The sequence below is a fragment of the Apostichopus japonicus genome, chromosome 8, assembly GCF_037975245.1.
Source record: "Apostichopus japonicus isolate 1M-3 chromosome 8, ASM3797524v1, whole genome shotgun sequence".
Lineage (NCBI taxonomy): Eukaryota > Metazoa > Echinodermata > Holothuroidea > Aspidochirotida > Stichopodidae > Apostichopus > Apostichopus japonicus.
In genome coordinates, this window is record NC_092568.1 from 4319578 (window position 1) to 4345731 (window position 26154).

A 26154-nucleotide genomic window follows, 5' to 3' on the forward strand; every position below is an offset into this window, starting at 1 on the left:
AGTGCTTATCTATTGCATTGGTCAATATATGTTAAGGGAATTCTACACTGTGCACCAAACTCACAACATTTGGACTTAAAGAGGAATATAGTGTAAAATTTACAGTACAGTAGGTTAAGCTCAATGTGGATCTAGGTCACCATAAAATTAAAAAAATCCCCTTTTTTGGTTGCTTGACCTTCACTCTACCTCTGGTAATCTGAAAAGATCAAATTGCTGCTCAGACAAACAAAGTCAGTTGTGATGATCTGGTAGACATTAGAAGTTGTTTACATAAAGTTCAGATTCCATTGTAACTACTGTATATACCACCAAATAGGTGAGCACTGGCTTCATAGCTTTTCTGTTAAAGCCAGATCACCTTTCATTATATGCAAGCTATCAGTGCCCCAACTGTGTTTGCAATGACACACATTGTCAGCTGCAGCTAGTTGCACCCATAGTACTTTTAATGTAAAGTACCCAATAGTAAAGACCATGGCCTGCAGGTGATTCAGTCGTAAAGTAAAATTCCATCAATGTAAAGAATCGAGCTGGTGTTCAGCCATTGCCAAAATTTGACCCACTGCATCCTGGAACACAACTTAGAAACATGGTAACGTTAAAAGTCTGGTCAAATGGCAGGGTTTTTCAAGAGGTCTGGATGCTTCACCATGAAAAACCAAATCCCTACATATGGCCCTACACATACTGTACATACCAAAGCCATCCAATACTAAACTGCTGCCATCTCCCACTAGGCACCCCTATCATAATGAGAATTCCACAAGACCGAAGGTCTGCGAGACCGAATTTCCACGAACCGATGGTCCGCGAGATCTATACGACTTAAAATAAAATCAATATAGTGTTGTCTGTCGATTCATTTCCCCCAGTCTGAATCACTTGAACCCACTTAGTGACTTCCCCGGCTGAGTGATATACCCCACGTGGGGGTGGGGGAGGGGTGAGCAGTGGCGTAACTAGACTTTTTCATTAGAGGGGCTTCAGAGGGTGTCAAAGATCTAATTGACAAGGGGGAAATATTGTTTAAAATAGGGTATCGCTATATCTAATTATTAAGTTATATTGTATTCTAAAATTTCATTTGGGGTAGCAGGGGGGCCGAGACTTTTGAGAGCGGGGACTTTCGCCCCCCTGCACCCCCTCTTGTTACGCCACTGGTGGAGGCCTAGTATCAATGCAAGCAGCCACAGCCCCCTTGCACAAGTCACTGGTATCCACTATGAAAAGAAATGGCTGTAAATTCTTTTTAATTACACGCTTAATCAACGTAATATTACCGGTAGTAATATTTGTCTCACCACTATTATATAGGCCTAGTAATAGTTTCGGTCTCGCGGGTCCTAGTAATAGTTTCAGACCTTGGTCTCGAAGATCTTCGGTGTCGCGGACGTTTTTAAATTTCGGTCGCACCGACCTTTTTAAATTTCGGTCTCGTCGACCTTCGGTCTCGCGGACCTTCGGTCTAGTGGCCTGTAATTCTATCATATCCCATTTCTCCCATTCTCACAGTCGCCTATTGCAACAGTTGCCAGTATTTGCCAGATGATTTTGCTTCAGTTGCAGGTAGGCTGAAACCTAACAGAGCTAATATACAGGATCTAGTACAATTAAGGTATACCACATCTCTATAGCTGTTAAACTGTGGGAACAAAGTCTTGCTGATTTTTATGTACACAGCCAAAAAGCTTCACATGCTTATTTTCATGATTTATGTAATTCATGCATGATGCAGGTCGACAGAACACCTATTACCTATACCCACTATTTTCCACAATGGAGTGACCACACAAATCTTTGGGAACAATTCCAAATTAGTATAGCTTGATTTACCTTTTGAACCAAATAAAAAAGATGAGGAAATGTAACTTCAATCAAACTTGTGATTTATATGAGTCAAATTACGTTTATTTGCCTAAAATTTACAACAGAGCAAGGCTCCCCCAAATGGAACAACCCAAACAAAGGGGGTTTGTTTTAGGTATGCCCTATATATATACCGACAGACGTTTCTTTCGAAGGTGGCTGACAACAGCCAACGAAGTAATCAATAACGTGGTCAAAAAGTTGTCCAAGTGCAGACTCATTTCATGTTTCAAAGATGACAACTCCTCAAGCAGTGGTAAGTAAATACTTGGTGAATATGTTCAATATTTCTTGGTTCACGTTGCCGCCAAATGGTGAATTTGTGGCAATCTTGTGTAAACCGAGACTTTGCTGTACGGGATACAACTTCACAAACAGCATAGCACGCATCTTAGTTATATTCTAAATGGCCATATCCATTTGGTCCACTTCACTGTCACACTGAACTATTTGTAACGTTCGTAATTACCAATTTACAATTAAAAATGAAGAGAGAACCTGACAAGTATTTAGCAAGGAAAATGACCAAGGCAACATTGCATTGATCAGCATATTCTTGGATTATCTGTTGGGGCATGGGTGATATGCAAATATTTGTTATACATAACGTCAAAATTTTGAAGCAAGATGGCCAAAATACGAATATTATATTTCCTTTATTTTCAGTATAAATTGTACAAATCTGTAATTGACGATGTTGTTAACAATGTCAGAGAGGCATTCATCGATGAAGGTGTTGATGAACAGGTTCTACAAGATCTGAAACAGGTTTGATATAGCATACTCTCATTTGAACATTTACAAAATTTGCAACAAGCGTAGTTAACTTCGACTGGTTTGCAACAAAGGCACACAGGTGCTGTACAGTTCCTGACGGGTATATATGACAATGCGCAACAAATGCAACGCTAATGTACTATACTTACGGACTAACGAAGTCGATGCCATATGCTTGTAATACTTCGACCAAATCTAGACAAGTTTGGTACAACATCCACATATTAATTGATTTGGTTGATGAAATTTGAACTTTTCTTCTGATTTTCGCTGCTATCGACAATGCAGATCCTCAATCGACGGTCAATTTTGGATCTAACATTGCACCAAATTATGTACGTATGATTAGTGTGTAGTCTACCGGCCTGTGGTTTGCACGCGAACTGAGAGCTGTGTGAGTCGCGGCCATGTTTTCAAGAGACCCTAAGCAGGGGCGAATTTGCATATATAGCTTATGGTTTATATATGAGGTGTGACTTAAATTTCCGATTCGTAACAGCCAATCAAACTGTTTGTTGAGGTGCTAATCACGGATATATTTACATAACTATGAATAGTCAGTTTTAATCGCTAAATGGTGAATATGATTGGATATTATTACTTTGACAATCAGAATCGAAAAAAGGTAGGTGTGATAAAATTGTAAGTAGGCTATATCTCTGTGCAATGCTTCCAGAAAAGTGATTATGCAGGCATATTGAATATGTAATCTCAGTACAAGATAACTAATGCGTGAAATAAAAGTGAATATTATACAACAATGTGAGAATTGATGGGGGGGGGGGGGGAGGGGGCATTAGGAGGCTAGATGCTCTGAGGTGTGGGAATTTGAGAGAAGAACTTCAAGTTTGTTTTATGAAGTATGTCTGTGGTATTGGGTTTGGACAAAGAGAATTAACATGAGCGGGTGGCACAGATTAAAGTGGCTTGTTGTTTATGCCTGTTCTATAGTTAAAACAAATAACAGATGAATCTGAAATCAGCAGTACTCAATAGTGGCAATCGATCACGCTATGCTGTCTGATAGTTTCTAATTTTGCAACAGTATATGTATTATATGCAAACTATTTAAGTCACCAAGCTCAACCATTACCATGCAGGGCATTCTTGTATCCATATATATGTTTATTACTTTTAACCAATACCCTGTTATGCACCGTAAGCAGCTTTAAACTATAAATACTTTGAAAAGGTACAGTAATGTCTTCTTGGTTAGAACTTAGTATCTGGATACTGTTAAACCTGTCCAATTACAATAAGAGGAAAGTCTGCTCACTTATCAGAAAGGTCTCTTTAAGCTTAACAAGGTAAAACAGCAAATATTCACCCAAAGTAAAACATTTGTTGGCAATGATGGTTTACATTTTTCTGAGACTTGTGCAAGTAAAATACACAAAGGATATTTGTTACAAAGAATTGTCTAACAAGCTCTGACAGTAGGTGACCATTTCGGGTCCATTTTGGTTTGCTATCGTGTTAATAACTGTACATATATATTTTATATATTTTGTGATGGTAATTTGATTTATTTTTGTGCTTAATTCTAAGATGTGGGAGAACAAGTTACTCCAGACAGATGCTGTAGACCCAAATGCAGCTGAATCTCACCAGCATCAATCCAGTCAAAAAAGTTCTGCAGAGAGTAGGTCAGACCACAGTAGTAGTAGTAGTAGTAGCAACAAGGCTAGTCACTCAACACACCATCACAGCCATCAAGAACCAGCTCCAAAACGTGAGTTGAGTTAGTCGGCTGGGTTTCAACACCCTTATTTCCATGTACCATTTGACAATCAGATTCACTCTAGAATCAATTTACTCTCTCTACCTGATTGTATATGAGAAGCATATGTATACTCAAATAGAAAGCCTGTTATGGTGTAATGTATCGTTGACGTGTAGTGAAAACATAATTGTAAAAATCCATGAAATGCTGTTTACCAAGAAATGCTCATCCAAACAGCCTTACCAAGACGGGAGCGTGACTCAACACTAATTCATTTTATTTTGTAATTACCTTCCCCCGTGTAGTTCCTCTGTATGATAAGAAGTTCCAGTCAGTTCCAACTCAACCGTCGCAGTATTCTGGAACTTTGGTGAGTTCTAAAAAGACGTATTCCTGTGTTTGTTGATTGGCTCTTTCATGTTCATATTCACTTGAAAATGTTGGGTTTTCATGTAAATGCTTATTCAAAAGTTTCTTAAGGGGACTTTATAAGCATCATTTGAAAATTATATGTCTGTTCATAAACTAGTTGTAAACTGAAGCCTTCTTTTAAATGGTTTAGGACAAACTATATTATTTGCATATTTTGGTGAATTTAGCAAGAATAATTATCAAATGTCTCTCTTACTTCATGTCTAGCTTATGTCATGTTTTTGATGTTTTCCTCTTCTTTGAAGACATTTCTTGTGTTTTTAAAGGAAACTAGAAATATCAGCATTTATCACATTGATTAAAAAAAAACAGACCAGCTGAGTGAGGATATGGACTTATGGAGGCAATCATTTTAGAAAGTATATCAGTAAATCTTAAATTGTTGGTTTATAGAGTTCTCCTGCCACTGCAGCAACTTTAGCATTACAACAGCAAGTACAGCAGCAAGTCTTACAGATTCAAGGAGCTGCTACAACTCTTACACTACCACAAGGTGAGATGTCACAGCAGTTAGTCAAAGATTTGATCTAGGCTAGAGGTTCTGAGAGTCTTTGGGTGAGGAGATTATATAGGGCGAGGAGGCTGTCAGACAGAAAAGCTCATAGATACTAAGAAATGCAATGATTCTACCAGATTTACAACTATTACCACAGTCAATCCCTTTCCTGCCCTCACTCATCCCTTCCCCTCCCCTGCCTACTCTCTCTTTTTCATCTTTGGCCTCCCCTAAATAAAGCAATAGTGAAACAGTATATGAAATCTTTCACAACTGTATACTATTTAGTAAGAATTGTATTCAAAACACCTACAGTCAAACATTCACATGTACAAAGGTATAGTTTTCTGGTGTTCTGTTATTTGAAAGATAGTGCACAACATCCTTGAGATGCTGTTAATTCAGAAATTTGCTGCAAAACCAATTTAATGCTGACAGTAGTCACTCACTATTATGAGTCTTAGATCACTGGAGGTTTTAAGCAGGTTCTCACAATAGGGTCACTTACACCAACTCACAAGGTTTGAGAGGCACATGTTTTACAACACTTTAGTTTCATGTTATTATTCATGGTTTACAAGGTACTGAACTTAAAGGTTGTTGATTTTGCTTTGGTGTATAGGAGAGCACCAATGGCATCGAGACATTTATGCATCTTTCTATTTCTATTGGGGTGGAGGGGGGGGGGGGAGATAACAGAAGGTTACATCACCTATCCCTGCCCTCACATTTGCTGTGACACTATCCTGTGATAGCCATACTTGTGAGAGATTCATGCTAAATTTACAGCACAAGTGAGCAGAGATTTGTTCAGCATGTTTAGATTAATTTCTTTCTGTAAACATTTCATAATTTTATACTAGTTGTTTTGCCTCTCCTCCTCAGGAGGGCAGTCATTTCAAGTCCAGGGGATACAAGGTGGTACTGTGAGATACCAGGTTCCACTTGTCATTCAGCACCTGAACCAAGGAAATCAACAGATCGGGCAGCAGATTATGGCATCAATACCTCAACAGGGCGGATCCAGACAACCAGTACCGATAAGTATAGCAGAAACCCGACAAGCAATGCAAGATCCAACCCGTGTAAGTAGAAATTATGGTACCATCAACCATAGTTGCAATTAATTTGTGAGGTTGTAAATGTATAAATAAAAGAAAGCGAAAAGAACTGCTTTTCATTCATATATTTGTTGTGTTAACAGACAGTGTGAAGGCAATTGGGTCCTGACAGTGAATTTAGCATAGTGTCACAGTGTCTATAGGCAGGCAGTTTGGGTACTTTACGAATGCCAGTGTGGTAGTACTAGTCTTTCATGTGATGCTTCAAAGTATCTGTAGTGACAGTATTAACGGTTGACAACCCTTAGCTAATAGAAACGGGAAATTCACACAGTCCTTACCTGTCTCTGCAGTGGAGTGGATCATGGTGTGATAGTGCTGTCACTACTGTTACGAAGTAAACAAATGTTCCATGTGGCCGTCCATAAGAAAAGTACCAACAGAAAACTGTACAATAATGCTGTAGGATTAAGATTTCGGTTCAGAATAAGCCTGAATACCACCGAAGGCTCTGCGTGGTATAGATAACTATATAGTATAACTGCACTATAGATTCCCACATGTCAGCTAACTTGCTGATTCGATTTTGTGTAATGACTTTCACTATGGTTTTACATGTATGTTTGTGACGTTCCAATTTTCCCATCCCAAATAAGGGCTAAGGTTTTACAAGATGATTTTCAATTGTGTTCAGATGTTAGCATGTTTCAAGTTACCTTTAGATCGGTATAGTAATGAGTCCAGTCTTCCCCTTACTTACTTTGGGGAAAACACTCCACGATTTGTTTATGAATATTCATAGTGCAATCCATTTTGCATCATATTTTAACATCTGCAGAAGATTTTACAGTTGGATGGTACCAATGACACATCTGATGAGGACGATGACTCAGATGATGCAGAAGAGAACAATGAGGAGGATGGGGATGATGATGACGATGACCAAGATGAAAATGAGAAGGATGAATACAGTAATGCTGTAGAAGAGGTGAGGTTCAACATTAAGCAAACATTTATCAGTATTCTGCAGTGTGACCTTCAGATCTGACCAGATTGTCATCTCTTTGATTCCTTGCCGGAGGCAAAAGGAATCTATGCGATAGAGATGGGATGTGTGTATGTATGTGATGCTTGCTTATAAACACGGTGACTCAAGAAGTTAAGGGAGTGAAGACTCGCGCACAAAGATACGTCTGCTGCCGGTAATCTGACCTAGTTTCGAGTGAGGTGTAACAGAAGTGTTAGACACCACCATCGATCCCAGAAAATACACACACAGCTTGCTACTGTCGGTAATAAGACACCAGTGTACAGTCAATACCTTCAGCTACGGTCAATACCCACAACACAGTGTACATAGCAGCGTGGACATCTCAGATCTAGATAAAAGATAACAAGGTATCAGGTTTCATTACTGTCTGCATTTTGTAGCGACAAGAAGAAAACTTCACTTGCAAGCAACGGAAAGTTAACTTTTTTCAGAGGGTGGCATGTGGTTTGAGGCGAGTCTTCAATGCCTTTAATAGTGGATTAATTTCATACTTGGTATGTGGAGCCATCTTATTGAGTACAAGAAGCCTAATGTTTTCTGTGAAGTTCAATGGTCATTTGGGTCAACAGAGGTCAAAGTTTGAAAACTTTGTGAACATTATTATTCAAAAAGTGTATCTTTGTTGAACTTCATACATGGTATGCAGATTCAGCTGGGAGTACAAGAAACCTTTTCAAATTTGTTTAGGTCAAGGTTATTTGCGGTCAACATTTAAATGAAAGTCTGAAAATATTTTAAACAAGAAGTACATCTTTCTTGAACTTAATAGTTAGTATGTAGATCCAGATTCGTGAGTGCAAGAATCCTATTGAAATTGGCAGAGGTCAAAGATCACATGATTTCAACAGGCATCAAAGTCTGAAAACCTTTTAAACATGATAACTACAAGAATAATTCTACAATTAATCTGTGAATTCTCAAATGCTATGATTTTCTTTTGGTGAACATAGTTTAGTTCTGTGAAGGGGCTCTATAGGTCTGCAACAAAACAAACCTGGCTTCCAGGTAATTCAATCTGCTTCAGATTTCATACACTTGCTTAAAGCGTGCACTTTAAACGTCCTATAAGGGTTTCTCCCTCTAAACTTCAAGTGGTCAGCAGGTTATCTCAAATGGACCCAAACTGGCTCAAGGGGTCAACAAGTTATCTCAAATGGTGGAAAACTTGTCCACTTTCTCAAAAATATTTCACAGTATATAAACAATGTGGTGTAACTCTGAACAACTATCTAAAGGGATTTGATTGCTCAAAGTTGGTATAATATGTCTATATTTCACACAGGAAGACTGTTCTTACTGGAATATTGCAACATTTGGTTTAAAATTCTATACTGTGAAATCCTTATGAGGGAATGACATGGAAGATTTCTACGAATCCTTTTTGGTTTTCACTAATTCTTGGACAAATTTAACTCACTTGCTTTACATTATGTGTAAAAGTGAGTTGGCCTGATGTTTTGATCCTAACAGGATCTTCTTCAGAGGCTGGATGACAAGTTGTCATTTAGACTTGTCATTTAGCCTCTGAAGAAGATCCTGCTAGGATCGAAACGTCAGGCCAACTCACTTTTACACATTCTATTACACAGGCTATCTAGTGAAAAAGCAGTTTGCTAACAGTTTTATTTTATTTTGCTTTACATTAGTCAGATAGTTAAGAGTATTTTGAATTTTGAGCAAATTGTGTAGCAAGGAATCACAAAGCTAACTAGCTTTCTGATTCATGCTAGGAACTGTGACTGGAAATAGTCCAGTGCCCGAGTCCTTTTGCACCAGAACATCACTAAGCAGTCCTGGGAGAGGTTAAAATCAGACAAGGTGTTTGACTGTTTTGAAAGCATTTCTCTGAATTACACCCATACATTGTAAACTTGTAAGAATCTGAGGGAGTTAAATAAGAAGATAATAATGTAGTGATGTATCAGCATATAGATATGGGTTTCTGAAAATATGATGAAAGATGTCAATACTGGTGGTAATTTGGCTGTTAGGAACAGTTCCAGACCAGCTTACAAATTGCTCAAGAGTTGCCAAAATTTCAGGTTATCGGAAAACATTTTTTGCTCCAGTTGGGGAAACGTTATATTCGAGCCCTACCAGTGACCAGGTTAATTTCAGGAAAAGATTACTGTCTGTTCCATGGATGACCTGCAGTTTCTTTTAGGCTTTACCAAGAGTCAAAGTTTACTTATCTACCATGATGATTGAACAGTGGATGATCTGACCCTTTATAACTTTTTGCCTTCTGGCAGACTCTAGTGTTAGTTGGCAGACAGGCTTCATAACTATCTCTGATTGTAACTCACTGTGTAATAAATCCAGTAAAATAAGTACAAGAAAGAAAAAAAAACCAAGAAAACAAAATGTAACCCAAAGAACCTACTATTAACTAACTGTGAAGACTATTACTCTTCTCTGCAAAAATTTAAGCTCTCTTAATTGAAAATTCTTTAAGAAATATGACATCTATTTGAATCATATGCTTAGCTGTCAATTTACCCTGAATTCATGAAAAAATAAAAAAACATTGTTTTGGAGACAATTTTTTCATTATAAAGAGAACTGGAAGACATTTGCAGCTAAAATTTTGGTGGTGAGAGGTGAAATGCAACTAGCTTCTTCAGATATGATGCAGTTATAATTTTACTTACAGTAGTACCTGGTCTGCTGTGAGCTACAACCAGTGAGAATTTCTAACAAACAATCGTGTTCTATTTCACAGGAGCCATTAAACTCAGATGATGATGTAAGTGATGAAGATCCACAAGAACTATTTGAGGCGGAGAATGTTGTCGTCTGCCAGTACGACAAGGTACTGTATTAAGATGGACATAATCTTTTGTGTGTTTTGTTCTGTTTGTATTGTTAATCTTGGTATACGTTAGAGATGAATTGCCTATGCAGTTCATTACCTTGACTTTCGTTTAAGATTTAATTTAAATTAGGAACGAGAAGGTTACAAAACAATTGAAAATGTAAATTTAAATGTAGAGTAATGTGTAAAATGTCTGTGGGAAAAATGCTTGGCATCTAGTAGAATCATGTAGAACCTTACTGTATCCTTAACATTCATCTGATGAATGAAATCAAGGAAGGTGTCTTGGTTAGACCAGTTGTCATAGTGAGTAGTTGCCATATTAATGTGTATAGTTGTCACAGTATTTTGAGTAGTTGTCATAGTATTTTGAGTAGTTGCCATATTGCTTTGAGTAGTTGCCATAGTACTTTTAGTAGTTGCCATAGTATTTTAGTAGTTGCCATTGTTTTTCTGAGTACTTTCCATAGTATTTTGACCAGTTGCCAAAGTACTTTTGGTAGTTGCCACGGTACCTTGAGTAGTTTTGTAGTAGTTGCCAGATTAGTTACCATAGTACTTTTAGTAGTTGCCATATTGCTTTGACCAGTTTTCATAGTACTTTAAGTAGTTGCCATAGTACTTTTAGTAGTTGCCATAGTATTTTGAGTAGTTGCCATAGTATTTTAGTAGTTGCCATTGTTTTCTGAGTACTTTCCGTAGTATTTTGACCAGTTGCCAAAGTACTTTTGGTAGTTGCCATAGTATTTTGAGTAGTTTGTAGTAGTTGCCATATTGCTTTGATTAGTTGCCATAGTACTTTTAGTAGTTGCCATAGTACTTTTAGTAGTTGCCATATTGCTTTTACCAGTTTTCATAGTACTTTAAGTACTTGCCATAGTACTTTGACCAGTTGCCAAAGTACTTTTGGTAGTTGCCACGGTACTTTGAGTAGTTTTGTAGTAGTTATCATATTGCTTTGATTAGTTGCCATAGTACTTTTAGTAGTTGCCATAGTACTTTTAGTAGTTGCCATATTGCTTTTACCAGTTTTCATAGTACTTTGAGTAGTTGCCATAGTATTTTGAGTAGTTGCTAATTGGTAAGCAAATGCAAAAGGATACCTATTTCAAGGAAACAATAGGTTTGAACAATGCTTTTAGCAATGTAGTTGCTAAGGTGGTTGTCCTGGAACCATATTAAAAGGTTATTTGGTTTATGTATTTCCATTCTTGTTACTTTTGTCACTTTCAAATTATTTCAAAAGAAAGAAAAAAATCTTGTATTTAATTTATGTAAATTGTTTTGGTAATACAAATTGTTTGTTATAATACACAGATCAGCAGAACCAGAAACAAATGGAAGTTCCAGCTGAAGCAAGGTATCATGAACCTTAAGGGGAAGGATAATATTTTCTTCAGAGCAATAGGAGAGGCCGACTGGTGATACTGTCCATACACAGACATCCAAAGAAACATTCCATGTAACGACACGTGGCCAATTACTGGGCAGCTTGATGTGCTAGAAGAAGTTATTCCAGCACTTCGAAGTTAAATTGCTCTGGAAGAGATCTACTGCTCGTTGTCATGCTACACATGTGTCACCTTGGCAACAGATTTGATCTTCTGATCCTGCTTAATCTTGGATCATACGGTAAACACTGGGCCGGTTTTGGTATTAATGTCTTAGCCAGATCACTGATTGTAACACCAACAGTACAAGTTTCATACAATGTTATTTTAGGCAGCATTGCATGGCACCAGGTGTTTGCTTGGTTATGTGTATTTCACATGTGAACTGTGGTTGTACACTCACACTCTGTTGTTATGTTTATGTTGGTTCTCTGTGATTACCAGGGTAATAATATTCAATGAGATCTTATTTCAGAGAACCTTCAAATTCCAAGGAGTGTTAAATAAATCCTTTGGCTGTATCACTTGCAAATCCAACAGAAAAAAACAACATCTATTGATATTTTGTGTTGAAGAATGTCATAGGACAAGCTTCAATAAGTGTGTTTAGCCTTGCATAGGTAAAAACTATAGACCTTTATTTATAATTGGGTATTTAGTGCTCCTTATTGGATCTATTTTGATGCATCGTAGGCCAATAAATGTAATACTCAAATCAGCAATTCCATCACATTTACTGGAACATTAAATTCATGTTTATGTTCTATCACTGCAAGATGTATTTAAAAACAAATGTAAAACACTGGATGAGTGTTTTGTACTTGGCATTAATATTAATAAGTGAGACTTACTCCCAGAGAAAGCAACATGCAATTTGGCGATTGATATCTTGGGTTGAATGTAAGTGATGAAGCTCCTGTGAATAGCTTATGGTAATGAAATTATATTTTACTTATGTTATGTATATATAGGTTGAAACTAGTGGAACACTGGTAGTTGTTACTCAGAGTTTCACGCGTTGAACGATCATCAGACAGCTCGCTCAACGCTCGTTATCACTCATCGCGTGAAACTCTGAGTGTTCCACTAGTCTCAACTAATTCTCAAAAATGCTAGCTGATCTTTGGTAGCCTTACACATACGCTCTACACAAAATTGGTGGCTAAGTTTAGCAAATTAGAAATGTTACCTTGATATCAGAAATAGACTTCCGTGAAATATTTGTACATAGCGTGTGTGATGAAAAGTGGAATTACTGTTGTGTAAGTTAAGAACGAAATATGCATTCCTCTGCTTGAATGATCTGTGAAATTAGGGCAAAAAGAAGTATCTCTTAATGGCACTAAATTTCAGTGAAGAACATATTGCTCAGTTAAGGTCAACATGAAAACTTGATAAAAAGATTATCACTACATTATGAATACCACATAAATAGATATATCAAAAATGCCAAAAAAATTAAAAATCCGTTTTATTTTTTGTTTTTATTTACTATATTTGGCATTTTAGCAATTTGGCATATCTAGTCATTTTTGTGTCTCTATTTAGTTATTGCTTAAAATGATACTGCCTTGTTAACAGTAAACATTGGTGTAAGGTACGATTGCCATTCACGGAAACCAAACAGAGAAATGTAGTGATAGAAACCAAGGATCATGTAATAATTAATTTTGTAGATTACGATAATATTACGACACATGTAATTATTCTACCAGTTGAATGGTGTAAGTTAACAGCACCTTGCACTCTCAATGTATCATGTTCACAATGCTTTTAGATGTGTTCAATTGTTATGTGTGTTAAACATAACATTAAAAATGCAATGCGTTATTTATGGTGACTTTACAGCATAATGCCGACATGAAATTTCAGATACGTTTTGCTGGAACTGCCTGTCTGTCATTCAGTGGCATTGCCTGGAAATTGAGGGACACAAATAATGGTGGATGTTGTTTGGCACCATAAAGTAGAGATTTATGTTGAGACTTTGAACTTCCAAACATTTGTAATGGGACAAGGAAAGGAAATCTAAGTGGTAGAAACACAAAAGGTACTCTCCCCCCCTCCCCCCACCCCTTCTGGATGACCCCACTCTAGGGACATGGTTAATGCCATGCATGGTATACCAATGGAAATGTATATGGAACCTGTTGATTTTAGTCCTACATGAGACCAAGTTGGTTGTTAATTTGAATGAATCTAAAGGTGGTTTATTTAAGATACATGAAACCAATCATGCCCTCTGTTTTCTCCAATGAAGAAGTGGAAATGTGAAATTAAATGATTTGTCAAACTGTTGATATAAAATGAGGAGGACTGGCCAATAAAGGTACACCATGAAGAAGTATGCCATAAGTTCTAAGATGTCCTTCAAGGTTCAAAAATAGTTTGGTAGATATTACAAGTGGTTATGGGGTGCAACCACAACTGTTTGAGTTTATGGCATCTCTTCATGGAGGCATGGATTGCCTATCTGGGGGAGGGACTTGGAAGAGTGGAGTTACAGAAGATGGTACTGCCCCCTTTGAAAATATTAATTTTTGTGGGTCACCTGTGTCCAAAATGGTGTTAATTGGGTATGTATGGTACCACATGGAAATATACACAGGAAAGTGTTACCCTCGACTTTTGAAAAAGCAGTATATAATTTGAGGTCGACAGCTTGTTGCCATATTGATATATGACCAAAGATGAAGAAAAGGAGCGAATAATGTTAGAACATTGTAATGTTTATATTGTTCCAAGTTTATTTTTTGTTTGTTTTTTGCCGATTTATTTCATATTGTAAAAGAGTAAATTTTGGTTACCTAGTAATGAATTATTTGCTTTGAAGAAGAAGTGTTTAAAACAAAAGATAATCACCTGAAATAAAAAGAAAAAGAAAGAAATTATAATGCAGAAGAGGACTTGTGTTTATTCAAAAGTGGCTTTGGCCAATAAAATAGTCAAACAAATTGCCAGAAAGCAAAATGATGCAATGTAAAAACATTTATCCGACCAGACAATATGTGCGTACTGTACAATGTTATTATGAAGAATGAAGGTGTTAATTAGGGGTTAATCAACGGTCTGCCGTCCGTTTATCGCAGGATAAAGCACAAGCGGGGATATAACTCAATCCGGATGCACGACGCCGTACTGTAGGTCAGCGATAGAGTTATACCCCCGTGAGTGCACTATACAAAGCACTAAAGAAACATTACTTTTCATCTAAGAATGTTACAATTTAATAAAGACTTTGAAAGTAAAATTACCAACAATTGTCTCGAAGAGGTGTCACTTTTTTCTTTGCTTTTAATAGTCTCAAAGCAATTTTAATGCGCAATATAAAATAGCAAGAACTATGATAATAACGCTATACATTGAACACTACGTTGTACAAGAAGGGAATACTGCGTCCAGTTGGCATGGTCAGAGTGAAAGACCTGTTCGAGCAGTGCAAGGAACGGCTCCTGCAGGTAAATTGGTTGGAACTTTTTTTTTGGGGGGGGATGATGAAAAACAGACAATCGAGCAATTTAAGGTAACAAATGAGGTTGAAGACGAGCAGTACAAAACTTTGGAAGGTTTAATTAAGAGAGAAAGGAGCTAGTTAGGAAAAATAATGGGAGGTTGCCCCGGACCTGGCGAACCCACCCTGCCGGGATGTACCCTTATGCTAAGAAGAAAGTAAAAATAAAAAAAATTGTTCCCGGTGCCTGGACTGTTCCCTATTGGAGGACAATTCCAATGGGATTTAATCACAAGTCCTTTAGCCACCGGGTTCCCCCTCCCCCTGCCAGGGCTGAAGCCTCCTCGCAGTTTAAAAAATCTTAAGTATCTATGGAACTGTTTAAATTATTTTTAGCGTAGATTATATGGACTAGGTATTTAATTAAGAGGTCGTGGATTAGGGGATCAAGAAGGAGGGTGTTTTTTAAGGATTTTTTGTTTGAAATTATTATCTGTTCAAAAAGTGGAAAATAGTTTGCTGCTTCGATGACGCAATGATGCTCTCTAGTGGCGATATAGCCTAGCTAGGGATATTAAGGAAAATTCTAAGGGCTTTATTATTAATAATGTTTAATTTGGAAATTTGGGATTTATTACAGCTAAGGAGGCAGATACTGCCATAAGAAATGATTGGTTTAATTTTTGAATTATGAGTTTGTAATAAAATATGTGGGGATAGGTAATTTAGGCTTTTAAGTGGGTTTAAGATTCTCCAAGCTTTACCGATAGCGATGTTAACATGTTTCTTAAAATTAAGTTTATTGTCTGGGGTAATTTCTAAGTAAACCACTTTTTTGCTGGGTGTGATGTCAGTCGTAAAGAAGATTACTACTGTAGTCCTCGGTCGAGTCATTGGAAAAAGGTTACTTATCAGGTGCGTATCCAGGGGGGGGCGTTGGGGGCGCGCGCCCCCCCGGGTAAGTAAAAGAGGAGAGAAAAAAGGAGAAGAAAAAAGGAAAAAGAGGGGGAAAAGAGGAGGAGGAGAGGAAGGAAGGGAAAAGAAAAAGAAGAAAGAGAGAAGAAGGCGAAAAGGAGGGAGTAAAAGAAAAACGCAAAGACACCGGGAAGAGAAAGAGGAACAGTGACATCATTACAGCGCTGAAGGGTAGCCAGTGACGGATCAATGATTTCGTAAAAGTGTGCCTCACCCTACCCCTTACACCGACAACTCCATTTTTTGACGTTTCCATTTTCCTCTCTCACTAATGATCTATATATATATATACTATATATGGTCTATCATAACGCGTATGTAGAATTGTGCTATGAAACCAACTGTGGCTGGTCTCGAACTCGACCGTGTCGTCGGGGAACATGACGCATTTTGGGATGGGGGCGATCGCCCCCCCCCCATTCAGCATTTTTTTAAATGATATCGCTAAGTAATTTCAAAATAGAAAGTGCTTAGATGCAACTTACAAGGCCTGGGAAGTGTCATTTCCAGCGATCTAGGAGACATTTTCGGCCAAAATTTGCTTGTACGCTTCGCGCTAACAAATGGTCCTGGGTAGTGCCATTTCCAGCGATCTGGGAGGCATTTTCGGCCCAAATTTTCTTGTACGCTTCGCGCCAACCTATGGTGGCGCTACGCTTAGATAATTTGCCTACAGGCTTCGCCCCTCCCTTGGCAAATTCCTCGCTACGCGCCTGTTCGAACTTGTAACGCAAACAGTTGATATCCAGTGGCGTAGCTACGGGGGGCCTGGGGGGGCCGAGGCCCCCCCCCATGAAATCGGCTGGCCCCCCACTGGCCCCCCCCCCACTCAGAATGGGGTAAAAAAAAATTTTTTAAAAAACAACTCATCAGTGCCATTCACTAATATTTTTTGTTCAATAATTTGGGAAATAGAGTTACACAATTTTTTCGTCTGCATCTGGCAGAATAAGAATAATACAATATCTGTAGTAATCATGAGAATGGTCACACAGCATGGCATGGCAATGGTCGATGCGACGATTGCGACCATACACCACAAACCTTGTTGTGCTGCGCGATATCGATATCTACCAATACATGTAATCGGTCATCGATTGGCACAAAAACCCAGATTCTGATGACAGCTGCCTCAAGAAACCCAATAAATGGCCTAATTAGCACCGAGCCACCAATGTGGACCATTACCGAAACATCGATGCGTGTTAGTCTTCCATCCCCTTCCTCTAATGCTATTTAAGTCCACATGTGGGCATATCCTGCAAACCTACTGGTAGCCCACAGGGGTTTGAGTTGGGAGAAAGGCCTTGACACCTTGAAACGACAAATGATGCCAACCATAGGCGTACGAGGCGGGGGGGCAGGGGGCAGACTGCCCCAAATTTCCAGAGGACAAGAAATTCGGGCAAAAGTCCTGAAAAATTCGGGCAGCCTAAGAGGAGAAAAAAAAAAATTTCTCCTCTAACGCTGCCCGAATTTTTCAGGACTTTTGCCCGAATTTCTTGTCCTCTGGAAATATATATATATATATATATATATATATATATATATATATATATATATATATATATATATATATTAAAAATGTGCCTTTCTTTCTACATAAAAATTAAGGTGCCTCAAGTTAGCAAGAGGCCAGGGAACCAGAATGAACACTCGGGAAGGGCCGTTTCCGGCCATCTGAGGGGTTTGTAAAACCAAAAATTTGCTAGTACGCTCCGCGCCAACCGATGGTGGCGCTCCGCTCAGAGAGTCGTGCATACAACTTTGCAAATCCTGGCTAAGCCCGTGACTTTTAACGAATTTCTGTGAGTCAAACCCAAAACATTTTCGAATGGAAAACATTTGTTAAGATATTAACAAGAAAAAAAGTCTTATTCGGAAGATTCCTATATTAGCAACTAGCATGATTTCACCTCATTTTGTCTCAAAAGAAAACTTGTTCCTTGTTTCCCAATTTGTGCATTGGATATTGCAGTGCTAGTATGCATATTTTCCTTGAGGGGGGGGGGGGGGGCGTTGATGGAGTGATATGTATACACAAATAAGATAATACAATAAGAGTTATAAAGGGTACTGAATATAAGGCTGCATCATTCCAATCGAATTTCTGCAAAGTGCCCTTTGATGTCGGTGCCCCCCCCCCCCAGATTAAAAGTGCTTCCGCCGCCCTTGACCTGGATATCCCCGACATGAGTGTATAAAAGAAAAATTTTCTTTTCAATGGATGGTGGGGGGGGGGGCGCGGGAGTGCCTACAAGCCTAGAATTACAGGTTTATCATATTCTTTGTTATATTTTATACTTTTTTTGTGAGACAAATTGCAGTCTCACCCGACACAGCGACATTATCCCGCCCACGTGTCGTTGAACAATGTATGTTTTTGTGGAGGTAGCTGAGTACTGTGTTAAAATAATAAATAAGGTAACTAAATATAGGAGCTTAAAAAATATACTGTCCCATTTTCCCCCTTCAAAGTGATGTTACCATTTTTTCTTCTTCTAATTTACCAAATTTTGGGGGAAGTGTAAATTTCTAAAACGTGAGATTATAAAATAAAGAATGTTTAGATGCAACTTGCAAGGCCTCAGAAGTGCCGTTTCCGGCAACCTGAGAGGCATTGTGTGCCAAAAATTTTCTTGTACGCTACGCGCCAACCGATGGTGGCGCTCCGCTTAGATAGTGTCACAGGAACTATCAGGCACAAAAAGTTCTGCCCCCCAAACTGAAATGGTCCCGTATGCCTATGATGCCAACTTCCCTCAAGTTAAAAGTCTGGCTGAGTTGGCAAGGCCAGTCAGCATGAAAGAGAAAAAACTTTTTTTCATTTCTGTCACCAAAGTTGCACATCTTTTTGGTTGCTATTTTGCCTCACAGGTGCCATCTCCTGCGATCTGGGGGGTGCTGAAATCTCAAATTTTCTCTGTACGCTCCGCGCCAACCAAGGTGGCGCTCCGCTCAGATAGTGGCGCTCCGGCCCCCCCCCCCCCCCACAAGAAAGAACAGCCCCCCATGGTCCCCCACTCAAAAAATCCTAGCTACGCCACTGCAGATATCACATCATATCAGTGAGCATGAAAATGGCGTTCCAGGATGAAAATCCTCAAGACTGTCCGACTTGCCTGAAAAAATAACCAAAAATTTTCGCGCGCTTAGCGCGCGTTCAACGTGTCAATGTCAATGTCATATAAGCAAGCATCGGTTATTACATCGCATGCCATCATGTACCGTACGGTCCGTTATAATTGCGCAGTATACCGCGGGATGCTAATGTAAACAACGACATGTCTCATGTAGATATATAAAAAGCATGGAGGTCCAATTATGTCAAAAGTTTCTTTTACATTAGTAATGGCGAATTAGGGGCTGCACCCCGCCGCGCAGTGGCGGAGCGTCCATACGGTCAGGAGGCGGATGCGCCCCTGACGGACTCAAATGGACTGCTGGCGCCTTTTTCAGCTCTTTACCACTTTTTACTTATTAGCGATTATTGACTTTTTTATTGCGCTCTCATCTACTTATTGACATTTCTCACATTTTGTTGGTGTAATTTGGCGATGACACCCTATTCTTCGTTTATCTGCAAATTAGCCAGGCCCTGAAAGGGTCATTTCCGGCGATCTAGGGAGTATCTTTACTCAAAATTTGTCTGTGCGCTACGCGCCAACCAGTGGTGGCGCTCCGCTTAGATAGTGTCGAAAGCGCCCCTACAGACCATTCTCGCCCCTCCTGACCAATACCCCTAGCTCCGCCACTGCCGCTGCGCCTCCTACGCCTATGTGTGTAGTGCTCGGTTTCGGAAATATCTGCTATTTTTTCATTTCCTTCAACCAAGTTTTATAATAGCCGTTATAAGAGGTTTAATATTTGTACACCAATAAATTAACTGTGTCTGAATTTTCGAAAATTTCTGACCAACATTCTGCATCACACTTCCCTCTACTCGTGCAATTTTGACCGGTCTGTTAGGGGTTGAAGGTAATTTTTCTATATTGGTTGTCCATAGATGAAATTTTGTACAACATTATGGGTATGTTTTGAAGTGAGTTTATTCACGAGAAATGTGAATTTTCAAATTCTGAACAAATTTGGGGCTTAAAACCTTGAAAAGTGGGGCTGACGGGTATTGTGGGCCGCGACGTAGAATCACCTACAAAAGCAAAGACCCACAGGACATGCGATCAGGTCGAACATGACGTGTGCCGGGTTCAAAAAGGTTATGGATGGGGAAAAAAAACTATTAGGAAATACTTGGTTCTCAGGCCAAAAGTGTACATCTGGTTGGTCATTTCAAGCCCGAGAAGTGCCGTTTCCTGTGATCTGGGGGGGGGGGGGGGGGTATCAAAACCAGAAATTTTCTTGTACGCTGCGCGCCAACCGATGGTGGTGGTGGTGGTGACTGATGGTGGTAATTCGCGCCCCCCGGGTTAGAAAATCCTGGATACGCGCCTGCTTATAGATTACAAGCTTAGATTTATTTGGATTAATTTTAATTCTCCATTTACTACACCAGGAGCTCCAGTTGGCATAGCAACGCGAACTGACGTGTTCATGTCAATGGGTACAACGATACAGTAGTGACTGACATAACGGTCATTGACGTGCACTACGGATACGTACTTATTACAGTAGTACACTTTGTGTTCAGGTATATAGCTATTGTTGAGTCGTAAACATAAGTGAAGAACTTCGTCAAAGTTCTTAAACAGTTAACTTTTGTGGTAAAATGGCTTTAACATTTGGCTTTAACAAAATGGCTTTAACAAAATGGCTTTAACAAAATGGCTTTAACATAAAATGGCTTTAACATATAGAGGTGTGAACCAGGACATGAAACTTTACTTCTCTTGGAGAATGATGTTTACTGTTCCTTGAAACGTGTATTTCTTGAATACATTTGCAGCTGTATTCCCGAGCAGTAACGGTAAGCATCGGTGTATCACTATCAGCTGGACCTTACGAAAGTGTTAATATCGACGGTTTTCTGATATTTGCTAATCAACTGTCTTTCGCGGGAATTTTGGTCATCATTTTGCAAATAGGGTATTACACCCAAGAGCTTGTAGCCCTACCATATCTGTTTCGTTTAATTTGAATAAGCTTCGGTGGCTAGCTGGGAAAGGGAAACTACTTTTGTAACCTATATTAATCCGTTGGTGAGGTTACCGTGCATTATCAGCTGACGACAACGGGCCGATCAGATTCGAAATTGTTTAACGAGTATGCATGAAGAGAAGCTAACTGAACTAAATGAATTCTAAAAAATAGAATAAAATGCTGGTTTCGGTACAACTATTTTTCTTTCCCAAAGTTTAATGTAACTCTTGCTTTCAAGTAATAATGCTAAATGGTAAACCGGCTCAGCGCAGATGTTAAATGAAGGAATATTTGATGGTAAAAATGTTATAATTAAAAGGGTGTGAAGACTCGCGCACAAAGAAACGTCTCATGCCGGTAATCTGACCTAGTTCGAATGAGGTGTAACAGAAGTGTTAGACACCACCATCGATCCCAGAAAATACACACACAGCTTGCCACCGTCGGTAATTATACACTAGTGTACAGTCAATACATACAGCTACGGTCAATACCCACAACAGTGTACATAGCAGCGTGGACATCGCAGGTCTAGATAAAGATAACAAGGTATATCGTTTCATTACTGTCTGCATTTTGTAGCGACAAGAAGAAGACGTCATTTGCAAGCAACGGAAAGTTAACTTTTTCAGAGCGCGGCACGCGGTTTGGGGCGAGTCTTCAATGCCTTTAACGGTGGATAATCTATGAGCAGCAAAGATTTATTCAGAGTCAAAAGTCAAACCCGATAATGGGAAAAAAAGGGTTTAATTGTTATGATCCTGTGTCATTTGCATTAACTTCAACAGAAAATAATTGTTCCGTTTGAACTTTACCAACAAAGAGGGCTGGTTTCGCTAACTAATGTCTGACGAATTTAAATGTTATGCCGCGACAACTGCTCCGTTAAAGAGCCGGAGGAAAGCAATTGCAAGAAGGTATTCTACATGTGCACTATGATTCAAACGGTACATGTTCATTTAAACTTCAAAGGGCTTACATTCATAGGCCTATATTTAAAAAAAAAAAGAATAACTATAGAGTTGTTTTTGGAAGGGGAGAGTTTTTTGGTTGTTGGAAGGGGAAGAGAGTAAGAAACAATCGTTAGGTAGCTAGACAGCTTTATTGAAGGTTCCATTCTTTTGTTTGATCATGAACTTTTTTCATTGGAGGGGAGGGGGGGGGGGGACAAGTGTGCATGCTGCTGTGGTTATGTAATTGGGTTGAAAAGATCAGAATAACGATACTTTTCTAGAATTCTGTGTTATATAACATCATTGATTCAGATAAAACAAGGGAGGAAATCTAGGCGTGTGTCAAAGGAAAATGTTTTTTCATTTGTGTTCAAGAGGATATGACCTATTGCTTTGTTTCATATCAAGTATTTTCAACATACCTCACTTCTTCTAACGACACTTGAAGTTACTTCATGTGTATCAGGGGTGTTACATATGTATTTACCAGCTTAGCAAGGTGACTGAAAGTGACATTTCAATGAAGTGGAATGCTGCCATACCCGTGCATAGACAGTGAATAGTGTCATTGTGGACTAACACCCAAGCGTTTACATTTTCTTGCTTGGTGACCCAAATTTATTGTCATCTTCATTATCTTGGCGACCCTCCAGTAGCGGATCCTGTGGCCTGGAGAAGAGGTCTTACATGTTTCCCTTCTTCTGTGAGAGATGGTTAGAATGTTTAAGGGTGCGAATTTGCAAGATGGTGAAAGTTATACTATGAAACTTTTAAAGTAATTATGTTCAAGATTTTCCCCGACAACTATCTCAATTTCTTTTTCTTGCGATTTTTTCCATCGAACCTCCAAATTATTTTCTAACTGAGAGGTAATATTGAGGGTGGTGGAGGCACAGGTAACTGCAGAGGTAATATTGATGGTGGCGTCAGAATGCTTCAAACGATTGAAAACGTTGGCCTTTATGCATATAATGACATTAAATTAGAGAGGAAAGATATGTGGTTGAGTTTTGCAGCTGTTATAAAAAAGTTCAGATGCTAACCTATAGATGTTATTTTGTTATCACTTTATCAAATAGGTTAATGACGTCATCATTCCTTGTATAGTACTCAGGTTGTCTCATGATTTGTAGCATTTTCCATCGTTGGGGGATATTTTTAGTTGATTTTAGGAAACAATTAGTGTAATACGATAGTTACCAAACAAATTTGTAATTAATGTTTGCTTTTGTTTGTTAAGAAGGATATATATAGCAACCGAACCGCACCCAGTAATTGTTTCTCATCGTTGCGAGGTATATTTACATTGGGTAAAACCATGTGAAAGTGCTAACCAATCAGGTTGCTTAGTTTTTCTTGCCAAATCTCTATTTCGCTTCTCGGCTTTTTGGCTAAGATCATGTGTAGTATATGTTCCCTTTCGAGGGGAATGGTGATGCACACCCGACGATGATCACACAGTCACAGTCCCGATGCAAGGGGATCTGGGGTTGAGAGCAGATCAGTCGTTCGGGTTTTCGTGCCCAGGTTCTTTCCTGGGCGACTTTTTCCTAAAAAGTATCTCTATTTTGGGTGACTTGTCTTAGAAAATATCCTGACAACTGTCAGAGGTGCCGCCTAGTGGTCTCGTTGTATGTCAAAGGTAATTTGAGGTCACCAGAGGTCAAATTCGGGAAACCCTTGCACACGATAACTCCCAAATTGTATAGCTTTAAGTTACTTCATACGTAGTATGTGGATCCACTTTACTGAGTACAAGAACCCTGTTGTTTGCGGGGAGAGGTTAAAGGTCAACACCATGCAGGTAAATAATGCAAGCTAAAAGCGATTAGTCTACACCATATGAAAAAGTTGGATTATGTGCATAATTCGTATGTGAATCGACCTTAGTGACCAACAGTTGATTTCTGTAGCGGTCAACTTTCATTTGAGAGGTAAACTTGTTCATGCATATATATATATATATATATATATATATATATATAAATTGTTACTTTCTGTTACAGTAAATCCACGCACTATTTTTTTTTTTTTTTTTTTTTTTTTTTATGGTGAACGTACGTGTTTTCAGTATGCTGCCCCATATTTGTGGAATCAACTTCCCATGAATATCCGCCAAGCTCCATCTGTATGGCGGGCCTTCAGTCTCAAATCGTGGGAAATCGACTTATACCGATTTAAATAGACATATACCAATTTCCTTCGACTTATACCAGTTTCCAGAAGCTTAAATTGACTTCTACCGATTTAAATCGACATATACCAGTTTAATTCGACATATCATCGATTTAAATCGACATATACCAGTTTAATTCGGCATAATCGATATAGATCAACATATAGGCCTACCAATTTAAATCGATGATAAGTAAAATAAATCGGTATATGTCAATTTATATCGACATATACCAGTTTAAATCGATGATATGTCGAATTAAACGATTTGAACGATTTGAGACTGATGGCCCGCCATACATCTGTTCTCAATTTTAAAACGATGCTCAAGACTCACCTGTTTGGTTATGTTTTTGATCACTGGTCTTGTTTTTTCTCGTCGTTTTTCTCGTTGATCATGTTTGTGGTTTGTTGGCGCAAAGAGGCATTGGCATTGTGCGCATTATAATATTAATTATAATAATTATTATTAAACAGCAAGAAAAGTCTGAAGAGCTTGTAAGAACAATAACTGTAAATTGAAGCTAGGAAAACGTACATACTGGGATGTAAGTGGCCCTACGTTAGTGCGTAGCCATACAAGATGATGATCTTTAATTTGTTTTCTACGGCAAGTAACCACTTGGAGGTTGGTCACTCTGGTTGTATTTGGTTAACAAGTTTATGAAGCCTACTTAGTGATACTATAGATACTAGTAAATTTGCAATAGACTAAACCGTATAACACCTCGTGGAATAGCATCAAATAAAGGTATACATGAGCTCGTATAATGATTTTGTTCGGCCGTCAACAGTCCCTTTCGTGTTTTGCTGTTCATCACATGTAGCCTAAATTCGAAACTTTGACTTCATTATTTGAAATGAAAAGACCAATTTTAGGCTGATTGTCTATATACATTGGTATCGGATTGGGGGGAATTGTAGTTAACTGTTTCTATGAACTTTACATTGTGAAAGGGTACATTAAACTGTACAATAATTCTGAGTGAATATATATATATATATATATATATATATATATATATATATATATATATATATATATATATATATATATATATATATATATTTATATATAAATATATTCATCTATGATATTATTACATACATATAGCATCCCTTGGGAGCTGCTTTCGAGTTCTCAAGCAATGTGACAATTTACATATACATTATTGTATGATTTCTTTGTCCTAGTATTTACTTATGGACCCTAACAGTTACATGTCTTCAACTTGCCGAAATATCCTCCATACTTCTGCCGCGACGGTTTTCAGATTTTCCCTCATGTTTCACTTGTCTATATATACTCATATACGGTGAAATGAGGGGTTGTAGATTAAACACAGTGGCATAGCTAGCCCGGTGTGGCGGCCACACGGGGCCCCGATGGTAAGTACCGAAAAAAAGGACCACGCATCCGGTGAAGTCGGTCGCTGGTCATAGCCACTCGAAGTAACTGTTATTAATTTGAGACGTGCTGACAGTAAATGAAACGGCCCCAATGTTCTCTTTAGGGCCTATTTCTTATTGATCTATATATCCAATTGGTTCCTGCCTTAAACAGAAATAGCCTCAGTGTGCCATATATGAAGAAGTTTTGCTCACCTAAGCTGCCTAATGGTGTGGGCTTAGATCAGGGGTGGGCAACCTTTTTGAATGAATGGGCCAGATATAAGGAGTGAAATTTGACTGGGCCTAAGCAGCTAGCTCGTTTTTTGAGATGATGTAAAGTAGAATGATTTTTTCTTTTTCTTGAGACATCTCACTAGCGGGCCGCATGTGGCCCGCGGGCCGTATGTTGCCCACCACAGGCTTAGATGAATGTCGACTCTCCTTTGGGTATTCATTTTTATTGATGTACCGAACTTTTGTGTTCCTTGCTACACCA

At 38.6% G+C, this 26154-nt stretch overlaps 1 protein-coding gene and 1 long non-coding RNA gene across 4 annotated transcripts in view; one reads left to right on the forward strand and one right to left on the reverse strand.

Moving 5' to 3' along the window:
• Window positions 1–2980, reverse strand: part of LOC139971892 (uncharacterized) — a 28184-nt gene extending 25204 nt beyond the window's left edge. For all 3 annotated transcript variants that reach the window (XR_011794517.1, XR_011794518.1, XR_011794516.1), the window contains exon 1: window positions 2796–2980. This is a non-coding gene — a long non-coding RNA (uncharacterized lncRNA). The remainder of the gene's footprint in view (window positions 1–2795) is intronic.
• Window positions 1970–14499, forward strand: LOC139971891 (transcription initiation factor IIA subunit 1-like). Its single transcript, XM_071978713.1, has 9 exons — window positions 1970–2125; window positions 2536–2637; window positions 4195–4378; window positions 4675–4739; window positions 5195–5294; window positions 6183–6382; window positions 7197–7346; window positions 10132–10221; window positions 11542–14499. The coding sequence occupies exons 1-9, from the start codon at window positions 2105–2107 to the stop codon at window positions 11647–11649; spliced, it is 1020 nt and encodes a 339-aa protein (XP_071834814.1). The 5' UTR covers window positions 1970–2104; the 3' UTR covers window positions 11650–14499.
• The last annotated feature ends 11655 nt before the right edge of the window (window positions 14500–26154 follow it).